The sequence below is a fragment of the Anopheles aquasalis genome, chromosome 2, assembly GCF_943734665.1.
Source record: "Anopheles aquasalis chromosome 2, idAnoAquaMG_Q_19, whole genome shotgun sequence".
NCBI classification, from domain to species: Eukaryota; Metazoa; Arthropoda; class Insecta; order Diptera; family Culicidae; genus Anopheles; species Anopheles aquasalis.
In genome coordinates this window covers 207,501-217,500 of record NC_064877.1, presented here as the reverse complement: position 1 = coordinate 217,500, position 10,000 = coordinate 207,501, and the positions used below count along the sequence as shown (strand labels likewise).

The 10,000-nt window shown below is 47.5% G+C and overlaps 4 protein-coding genes across 6 annotated transcripts in view; 2 read left to right on the top strand and 2 right to left on the bottom strand.

Annotated features, from left to right (window-relative positions):
• The window catches only part of LOC126573356 (A-kinase anchor protein 17A), a 5,235-nt gene extending 2,606 nt beyond the window's left edge, over positions 1 to 2,629 (top strand). The window contains exon 5 of the mRNA XM_050233412.1: positions 1 to 2,629. This exon is cut by the window's left edge and continues 326 nt beyond it. Within this exon, the coding sequence (XP_050089369.1) occupies positions 1 to 2,365 (2,365 nt within the window). The 3' untranslated portion in view covers positions 2,366 to 2,629.
• Positions 2,630 to 2,928: 299 nt separating this feature from the next.
• Positions 2,929 to 5,041, bottom strand: LOC126573392 (coiled-coil domain-containing protein 149-A). The gene is made up of 5 exons (XM_050233485.1): positions 4,901 to 5,041; positions 4,126 to 4,836; positions 3,959 to 4,043; positions 3,740 to 3,884; positions 2,929 to 3,665 (listed from the first exon to the last, which is right to left on the bottom strand). The coding sequence occupies exons 1-5, from the start codon at positions 4,925 to 4,927 to the stop codon at positions 3,101 to 3,103; spliced, it is 1,533 nt and encodes a 510-aa protein (XP_050089442.1). The 5' UTR covers positions 4,928 to 5,041; the 3' UTR covers positions 2,929 to 3,100.
• On the bottom strand, positions 4,922 to 8,884 carry LOC126571618 (uncharacterized). The gene is made up of 6 exons (XM_050230296.1): positions 8,864 to 8,884; positions 6,783 to 6,917; positions 6,306 to 6,715; positions 6,161 to 6,236; positions 5,125 to 5,378; positions 4,922 to 5,060 (listed from the first exon to the last, which is right to left on the bottom strand). Exons 1-6 carry the CDS (start codon positions 8,882 to 8,884, stop codon positions 4,970 to 4,972), a joined length of 987 nt encoding a protein of 328 aa, XP_050086253.1. The 3' UTR covers positions 4,922 to 4,969.
• A 513-nt stretch (positions 8,885 to 9,397) lies between these two features.
• Positions 9,398 to 10,000, top strand: part of LOC126573509 (dynein axonemal heavy chain 8) — an 8,119-nt gene continuing 7,516 nt past the window's right edge. For all 3 annotated transcript variants that reach the window (XM_050233704.1, XM_050233685.1, XM_050233694.1), the window contains exon 1: positions 9,398 to 9,586. In XM_050233704.1, the coding sequence (XP_050089661.1) occupies positions 9,491 to 9,586 (96 nt within the window). In that variant the 5' untranslated portion in view covers positions 9,398 to 9,490. The remainder of the gene's footprint in view (positions 9,587 to 10,000) is intronic.

The following is a 10,000-nucleotide window of genomic DNA, read 5'->3' as shown; positions in this document are numbered from 1 at the left end:
CATCCGCAAATCGGGCTCCTCGGCGGAGGATTCATCGGCCGAAGAGTCAACTGCGGAACAGGGCACTGCTGCTGGAGGTGATAAGAAACGAGAAAATCGAGAAGAGGTACCGAATCAACAAATTCCTCCGGCGGCTCCCTATGCTGGCCCTCAGCACATGGGCTACGATCGTCCCGTTAGCTATGCTCCGATGCATCCAGCTTACTCGGCAGCGGCCGCCGGTATGTACGCGGGCATGGATTGGACGAGTGGTATGAGCTACCCGTACACGTACGATCCATACTATGCTCAGTACTACAGCTCATTGGCCTATCGGGGCGCATTCCGAACAGCTACACGCGGTCCACGCTATCCGCGGGGAGCTGTCAGCAGTGGTGGGGGTGCTGGTGGTGTTTCACGTGGCCGTGGCAGTTATCGCGGTAGTCGCGGAGGATACGATGGTTACCGGGGTGGGCGTGGGATGGATGATTATGATGGTTACGATCGCTCAAGGAGTGCATCGTACTCACGATCGCGCTCACGCTCTCGATCCCGCCATAGACGCCGCTCGAGCAGAAGTCGTAGTCGCAGCCGCAGTCGCCATCGTCGATCGCGTTCCAGAAGTAGCCGAAGCCGTAGCCACCGCAGAAGTCGCAGCCGCAGCCGTAGTCGGAGCCGTAGGTCTCGGTCTCGTTCTAGCTCACGATCGAGATCGAAGTCTGGTCATCGTAGTCGCAGTCGCAGCCACAGTCGCTCGCGTTCCTCACGTTCGCCTAGCCATCGGCGTAGCAAACGTCGATCTCGATCGGGAGGCTCGGGAGGAGACGATCGTTCGAAGAAACCGGCCGTTCAGATGTCGAAGCCGGTATCGAAGAACCTAGTGTCCACCATTCGTGGTGCTACTCGCTCTCGTTCACACTCACGATCACGCACACACTCACGCTCGCGGTCCAACTACAAGCACCGATCCTCAAGGCGCCACCGAACGCCACAACGGTCACGTCGCTCTGGTTCGAGAGCAGAAGATGATTCCCAGAGAGCATCGAAAGTTGATCGGAAGCTGGCCGAGCCCGCGGAGGCGAAGGAACCAGCGGCATCACTGGTCGGACCGATCGGCCCACGATCACCTCCGGAACCACCCATGGAATCCAATCTGCCACCGGAGCAGAATGGCGATGGTGATCGTACGGCCAGCATCGTTGACGAAGAGGAACCGCCCGTCGTCTCGGAATCGTTCAAAAAGCATCGAATCATTCTACGCACCGATCAGATGATGAGAAGCACCAAGGAGATCGAGGAAGAGGTACGAGAACGGCTCATACGCCAGCAAAAAGAACGCGAAGAACAACAGCAGAAGCAACAAAAGGAGCAGCAGCAACAAGAGCAGAAACAGAAGCGTCTGGAGCGTGAAAAGGCGCACGCGCGAAGGCGACGTAACCGGAAGGCGGAGCAGGAGGAGGAGGAGGAGGAAGACGACGACGAAGACAGTGAAGAGGAGGAAGAAGACGATGAAGAAGAAGAGGAAGACCAGGAGGAGCGGAGCAACCGTGAGCGAGGCAGAAGAATGGATTCCCGTAACCATCCTTACATCAATAGGCCACCGTCGCCACCCCCACTACCCGGTAACGGGCAGAAGTCAAAGATTGATGCACCGCGGAAGATGGAGACACTACGTTCGCAGATAGTGAAGGACGTGCACCGACGAGTGAAGGAAAGATCACCAGCTCCACCGCCGGCGGAAGATCGTCGATCGCGTATGAAACGATCACCCGAGCAGCAGCTTCAGCGGGTACGCAATGAAAGTGCCAATGGTGCAAGCAAGCGCCCTCCAAGGACACCGCCATCGTCATCATCGTCTTCATCAAGCACGGAAGAGGACTCGGAGGAATCCAGTGGCAGCAGTGCCAGTAGCCATGGCCATGGCGACGGTCGCCGGCGTGCGTCTCGTTCACGGGCTCCTCGAGCTCGCCACACTCTCGAACGGCCCAGGCGTGCACCACGTGTGGAGGAGCCCCTGCCGACATCACGCGATCGTAAACGATCGACAAACGTGCCGGAAGAGCTTACCAAACCAGACAAACGCGCACGAGTGATGATGAAGGGTGATCGAGATAGAGGCAGATCGCGGGAGCAAGCACCACACTCAGCTGCTCATCATCATCAGATACGTGCTGGAGGAGGAGGAGGCGCAGGAGATATGGATGGTCGCCGTCGCTTATCACCGAGTCGTCGTTTGCGACACCAACGGAGTGGCAGTCGTGAGGATCAACGCAAATCATCTCACTCTCGACCGTCATTCACCAACGACGCTAGTGGCGATGAGTCGATCAGCAGACGCAGAGTTGCCGTACGACACGGCGGCGATCGGGGCTACAGGCGATCGTGAGCACTTGCTTCGAGCTTCGTTCAACGTCGACCATGGAGATGAACAAAATCTCAATATCGTCTGTGTATCTGTGTGTACGTTTCTATCCCGGCCGAATTCAAATGTGGCTTCCACCACAATTCACAAATATTAAACATTCATTGTGGACATCCTTCATTGCGATTTAGATTAATGTAAAGTGCAAACGAAGCGAAGCGAAGCGGAGGTGATGAAGTAGAATGTCATGTAATAGATAATAAATTTTAGCTCTTCGGTATTGAACGATCCATCGGGTTCGTCTTTGTTTGGGTTAAGACACTGCGCACTGGCACTGGCGCCTCACGAGTAAAACGTAACGACTGATATTTGATTTCCTCGTACCAGCAAAATTGGTGGCATATCTTTGATCAGCATTTCCAGCTAGGACAGCAGAAACGGTACCCTAAAACAGGATGACATACATTTACGATCCTTTTGATGCAGGTATACCGCGGAAAGCGTATGAATGGTGCTCTCTGGCTCACGAAACACCCCGAGTTCCTACAAACCGCGAGAACTGGAGTTAATGGTAGAGATTTGTTTATTTTCGATAACAGCTCTTTGGTGACGTCACGATCGGACGCATAAGTTGGATACAAGCGGATCTGATTACCACCTTCTTCTTCCTTCCTATCCTTGGCGGGTTGTGAAGAGGGAAAACCGAGCACAACCTGGCTTAAACTAGAACTGAACCAGCACACAATAGTCTCGCGAGTTTTAGGACGGACTGTCGCTGTCCGGTGGTGCCTGCATGAACTGTTCGACCAGCGCTAGGATGTCATCCGGAAGTGGGGGGAGTGGCGTTTCGTCCTCGGCAAACTCACGCTCTACCGTCGCCACCAGCTGTGCGACAGCTGCTTTTAGTTCCTCCGTGTTGGAAGCGTTTGTTCCGGTGCTTTCACCCGTCTGGCGACCACTTCGTCTATCCTCCACATCTTCATCAACGTGGTTGTCGCTCCCTTCAACGCCATCGTCATCGTCATCGGAACAACTGAGTAGAGCGCTCTTGTTCGAACTTGAAGACGGTGGTTCCGTCCGCTGCCCACTATGACTTGGTCCACTAGAACCACTGTGTCCTTCCGGAGGCAGCATTTCCTCGCGTGTCGTTCGTGTAGGCTGTAGCGTCGGATCCGCTTCCGGATCCGGCTGATCCACAGTTGCCGAACTGTATCCATTCAGCAGATACTGTGACGGTGACAGAGACGCAAGCGTTGTCCTATCATCACATCCAGCAAGCAACTTGATCCGTTGCTCTAGCTCCGTAATTTTGCTAGCTAATAACCTTGGACCAAGGAAGGGAGAGTGGAAGTGAGAACAGGTGTCATAAATCGGACTTGACCGCGAAAGGACACCTACTTGTTTGTCCGTTTCTGATGAGCTAGAGCCAGGCTCTTATCGTTCACATTATCCAGCAGAGCTAGGCATAGTGATTTCAGGTCGGATATTGTGGCCGCTTTCAACGGCAACTCGTCTACCGTTCCCTTCTCCAGCAGATGTTTAACTGAAAATGGCGAGGTTCAGGTATTAATTAGCGATCAACTGAGACGAGAAGAGTCGCGAATCGTCGTCGCTAACCTTGTGAATGGGACATGATAGTTTTGTTATTGTTGTTAGTGCCGAATTTAATGATTCCCTTCTTTCGGTTCGTTTCCAGCATCGACTGGATCCAGTGACGGCGGGTAGTTAGTTCGTGAATGGTTAGTTATGCAGTGGCCGAGAGGTTGTATTGAATGGGGAATTACCTTGTACTTGCTGGCGGCTTGTCGCGCAAGCAGAAGCTCATTCTCGACGGTAGCTATCTTCTCTGCCTGGTACTTGTTCTCCAGGACGAGTGCATCTATGTCCAGCAGTGGTTGCGTTGGTCCTTCGCTCTTTGCAGTGGCTCCTCGCAGTGCCACGTTCAGTTCGTGGTTCAATCGATGCACCTTGCATTTGTACGCATCCCGTTCTGAGACCACTTCTTCCTTTTCGTCCAGCAACGATCGGAAATCGTACTGCAGCTGTGCGTTGCGCTTCCGCAGCAGTTCCAACTGGGCAATCAGCAGGGACTTATCTTCCTGCCACTTTTTGTCCCCGTTTGCGGTGAGTATGGATTCGTTGGCCGTATGTAGCTTGTTGCAGGTATCCTGAAGCTCCACATTCCGCGCTCGCACGACCTTGATGTCTCCTTCCAGATCGTACAGCCGCTGCTTGAGCGATTCCACCTCCGTCGTCAGCGCTTCGTTCCTTTCGCGGGTCTGTTTCACCAGCAAACTTACGGCCGAGCTGTTCCCAAAGCCAGCCGCTTGAAAGTCGGGGGAATTGAGCGAGTTCTTGATGGCCGAATAGCGTAGCTGGATCGTCTCTGCCATCAGCTTGAATTGGTCCCGCTCGGTGCGACATTTTTCCAGCTCGTAGCGCAGAATCTTCAGCGCCTCTACCTTGCTCTGCAGCTTCCGGCTGAGGGCTGTGTACTGGAAAAGGGAAGAGGCACACAATTAGCGGATCCTTTCTCTGATTGAAAGATAATGCCTTTACCTCCTGTTCATCGCCTGCCGTATCCATATGGTGGCGCGGAGGCCACACTCCTTCCTCTTCGATAACGATTTACCCCAGTCTAGCTTTCTGTGTCCTAAAGATGTAGCCCTCTTCTATGTTGGGGATGTGAGTTGGACCCCGAACCTTGTCGTGATGATAGCTGAAAGGAGAATTCGATCGTTAGTGCAACTGATCCTTGCAGTATCACGAACCTTTCTACTTGCCGGTGCGGTTTTCGATGGTTTCCTTTTGAGACACAGTTGTTTGTGAGCCGGTTCACTGGTTCCCACAGCGTTGCGAAAGGATTTAAGATTCTTTTTGCTGATTTCAGCTTCGTTTCGTGGATCTTTCGCACTGCAGCTGGTAGCGGTCCTCCAAGTAACTTACACTTTTCCGACCCACTTTTGCAAAGGAAACAACGGCCGGAGGTGGGAAGCGACTTGAATTCCTTCTTATAACCTTTAAATCGTCCAAAAAACTTAAAAATTTATCATTTTTCACGGATTTCACGGAGCGAGCTCGGGACGGATGAAAAACAAAAATCTTCGGGGAAACGAAACGATAACTTCCGGGAACGGTGTCCGTCTATAGCAACAACTTGAGGGCTAGCGGGTGGCGCACTTTTTCAATCGGGCGGTTATTGAGAGCGGATGTGACCTCGTGGTGAGCAGATTTTCCTGAAAAGGCTTTAACACTGAGTTATACGTTTCGTGTAGCGCAGATTGATCTATTATGAAACAAATCAATTCTTCATATTTTTTTCATTACATCGAAGGTAATTTTGCGCATTGCATACGCAGAAACGTATTTATGCTAAAATATATATTCCTCTTTGATCAGGTTACAGGCATTTCGAAAGACACTTTTAATGGTTTACCTTCGTTGCACTTAAGGTTCTATTCTTTGTTGAGTCATTATTTTATTGCCATTCCTTAGCATAGTATCAGTTAGTTGTTTTAAAAGTAAAAAATTCCAATTAATCTGTTCAGAAACGGTTCCCATTTTTTTTATTGATTTTCCAGCCCACATGGTAGTACTTCCCTGCGATTACGAAGCTTTTTGCCTTTTAGTACACTCCCACAGGAAAAACGCGTGGGAAAAATAGTAGCTTTTCATTCAAATAATTTCCCTTCGAACACCCGCACAACATAGGTATTTATTTTCGATTGTAAAAGCACACGTTTATTCCAATTTGGAATGATGAGCCAGCAACGAGTGAGGACAGCTGGCATAAATAAGTTCACAATCTGCTCCACTAGCCCCCAAATTTTCGGCCATCTCGTACTTGATGCGATCCCGGTACTCTGCGTCTCCGAAAGACCGATGCACAGATGGTCTGAAAAAACGAACGTTTCATTTTATACGTTTGACTTCTGGCGACACTCTTCCATAAATCTTTCCTTACGTTAGCAAGAAATGTGCAATTTCGACAAGCAAATCTTCCTGGTTGGCGTCACGATGGAAAGGGCTGTGTGCTAGTTCGCAAACACTTTTGGCCAAGCAATCGGAACCAAATTCCATAGCGTCCATGAGCTCTTCAACAGCACGATAGAGCTGACCAGCCGTGAGGTCTGAATTTCGGTGGGTAACCGAGCGTTTGAAGTCGCGAGCGGACACAACGGTCGTTGGTTGAAATCTGCCTTCCACAATACCAACCAAGGCTCGGGCCCAGTAGGTTGGTTTGTAGAAGGCCATCAGGTTGAACGGAAGATTGTAGTTGACCTGGAATCCAAGATTAATACCCAACCGGCGCACGGGATAATCTTTGGTGGGCGATTTGAACAACCGCCCATTCGTCACGGTACACATTGTAATCTATGGAATATTGCCACTGTAACTTATTAAAACACTAGTTGACTCGAATTAGCATGCTTATACATACCTGAAGCGTGGTCATCCCAGGGAAAGCTAATGCACGCGAATGCATGTTGGAATATCCCTTCGAATCACCACTTCTGCTTTCCGGACTAATAAGAACCACTTCCCTAACTAATGCGAACAGCACCAACAAAAGCGTCTGCTTCATGCTGGCTCTACTTACAGTGTAACAAAGCATACAGAGTGATTCTAGAAATAGAGCCAAGTATTGAGATGTTAAAGAGAAAGCAGCAATATTTACCGAGACGAGAAGGTGCTAATCGAAATTCTCGCCGAACAAACGACGTTCTATTGGGCGGCGTTAGTTTATCAACAAGAAAGATGTTTGAAGAACAATTTACCACATTCACAGAGAATATATTTCGGACGACCTGTACTGAACGCACGAATTTCATATTCTATGCTGTAGATGTAAAAGATTCAACTAAATCGGGTAAATCTTGAGCCATTGTTCACTTGTGCGTTTATGTTTCATGTTATTTGATGGCAGCAACAGAAGGGCTGGGTTCGCCGAATGCTTCAAAAGCAAGCTCAAATTGTGCCAATTTGCATCAAATATTTCGTTTGATATCGCGAAGCCTCACGATTTCCGTGCCATTCAATTGTATCTTTTCGCTTTCGCCTGGAAATTATTGGGCCCTTTAAAGTTACAGTTGCTCTTTCTTTTTATTCGTTCCGAAAGAGCAATAAAGGGACCCACGGGAGAGAACGCAGCATAATCCACCTCGGCATACGCCAGTTAACACGCTTTGCACAATAAATCATATGCAAATACACATAAACGGTCATAATTTTCATCGTTTGGGCTAAGCCGATGCTGGAACCGCACTTTACGCGATACAAGACGCAGACAAACGACACAAACTTTAACATTTGTCATCTTCTACGCGCATATCATCGTCTTTGAACTCGTTCAACAGATGCAACTTGGACAATTTATGAAAGCAAATATGGTCGATGAGGGTCAAGTTAAAGACAGACTTCGTAGGTGAACATGTAGAGCACAGTTGAGCATAGCAGCAGGTACTTTGAGTACCGTTAATCCGTTAAGTTGACACAATACATCATTCTTCAGAAGCCTGATGAATGCCGATCACGTGAAGAATTGCAATCATTCGTGGCACACACAAATCGGTGCACGTTTCGGTTGGATTCGCACCAACTATCCGCAACCCAATTATACGCGAAAACGTGTTTAACACCACCATTTTCTGATTGCATATTTTCGATTAACAAAGCAAGAGAATTGAATAGCGCAAAATAGAAAAAGAAGAGTTGTTGGTTAAGCGTTTTAGATGATGTTTTTGAATTGAATCAATTTTTACAATGATTGTGAGTCATAGAGAACTAATGTTTTACATTGTATCGTGAATCCACTGCTTACTATTATTCTTTGAAGTGTAACCACGCGATTCCTACCTTACTATGATTGTGTATGGTAGCCAGATGTGGCACGTCGTAGCTATGTTTTTTTGTTTTTTTTTTACTGTCTTTCATGCAACAGGTTTGCTTGGGGTGTTTCACTACTTACATTCTATAGGTTTGATCAATAACGACAGCTGTTTGCAACCAACCAACAAGGATTGCTTTTTATTACTACAACAAAATTGCATTGAACCGGCGCAATACGTTTCGGCGCGTCCTTGATCGATCGTCTAGCAACCACCTGTAAGATCGGTTCCATTTTCTAAAAAGTGTCTAGACGCATGTCTTGTTTACATTTTATGAATGGCTGGATGAAAGTGGATCGAAATAACTGTGCGATAAAAATAGGATCGGGTAGCAACATGTAGGCTGCAGACGGCATCGATTTCCTTGAGCAACATGGATGGGAGTTTTAAAGTTATGTTGTCATGACAATAGTTTTCAGAAATTTTCCATTGGATATGACGAACCAGCAAAATGTAGCGGACCACGTCTCTCGGCCATTGACATGCCAGAAAGTAGCAAATACATTTAGTCAATTATTCACGACAAGGTGTTCAATTGTAAATAATAGAGTAATTTTTTCCACATCAAAACGATGAACCCAATGGGCTGAGCTACAGCGTTGTAGGCTGCGATGTAGATTGAAAAAATCATCACCGTTAGATAACTTGGTACCATAACCGTATGAAGTGTGTGTTACATATGATAACAAGATTAGTGTGATTCTTGTAAGCATATATACAAAAATGAAACAGATAAAAACTCTGGATATTATGCTATGCTTGAAAATGGAAACGGCACTCGAGGTTTTTTCATTCAATTGCGTTTTAGATTTCAGTATGTACGTTTCTTAGCAACGCAAGGACATTGTTTATCTTCTCCCTCCCTAATTCTCTATCTCCCTAAACAACCCATCCACCTCTTCAAGGACACATCGCTGAGCATATACTACTGTGAGTGGTTCTGCTAATTTCTAGTTCCGTTACGCCATAGACCAAGAACTACAGCAGAGTGAATGTATCCTGACTAGTCCTTTGGCAGACTTTACACAATTGCACGGCTAAGCCGAGCCTAGCAACGAACAGTTCAAAGGAGTAGAACGTTTGTTTAGTTGAATTCGATTTTTCACTTTCTGGTGAACCGTTCTCTAGAACGGACGGACGTAATTTTTACAAGTGTCGCTAAGTGATTCTCATTAGTAGAGTAATTTTTAGAAAAAAAAACTCTTGTACAATTTTCGTTGTTGGTGTATTCGACGGTAGGTGCATCGATTAGTGATCATGGATGAGACAGATGATGGCGACGAGCAAGATATGGATATTTACGGCGATGGTGACGGTGATGGAGAAGCGTAAGGGGAAGGGGATGATGATGGACAAGGTGAGGAGCATGGGCGACACGAGCATGTGCACGACAGCGAAGAAGAGGAGGAACATGAAGAGAAAATCTCCTGAGATGATCTTCTACAGATAATCCAAGAACAATGTCTTTAGCTTATGGAATCATGTTCGATGCAAAGGCCTTTTGAGTGCGTTGTTGATTTTTTTTATCACGCCATTGGCCTCATTTGAGGTGAAACTGTTTTGAAGCTATTATCTCCTTTTCCGATTATTTGATCAATGTGAAAAATCAATTTGTTTTTGTATAGAGATCCGTTAAAACAATTCACAAACGAACAAAATAGCACCCTAAAACAGGTTCGTCACCTCGTCGCTAGTACTACTAACTACTAGCTTTTGTATGCATACAGTTTAGTCGATTGGTAATGGTTTAATAATTGACTAAAGCTTCAGA

Excerpts from the sequence above, each read along its gene's own strand:
- LOC126573392 (XM_050233485.1), bottom strand. The coding sequence starts at position 4,927 with ATGGATACGGCAGGCGATGAACAGGAG. Across the intron at positions 4,044-4,125 it reads AAGCCGCCAGCAAGTACAAG|TCGATGCTGGAAACGAACCG; the intron begins GTAATTCCCCAT and ends CACTGGATCCAG. Across the intron at positions 3,885-3,958 it reads TATCATGTCCCATTCACAAG|TTAAACATCTGCTGGAGAAG; the intron begins GTTAGCGACGAC and ends CGCCATTTTCAG.
- LOC126571618 (XM_050230296.1), bottom strand. The coding sequence starts at position 8,884 with ATGGTACCAAGTTATCTAACG. Across the intron at positions 6,918-8,863 it reads TGGTACCAAGTTATCTAACG|ACGCTTTTGTTGGTGCTGTT; the intron begins GTGATGATTTTT and ends AGCATGAAGCAG. Across the intron at positions 5,379-6,160 it reads AGATGGCCGAAAATTTGGGG|TTTTTTGGACGATTTAAAGG; the intron begins GCTAGTGGAGCA and ends TAAATTTTTAAG.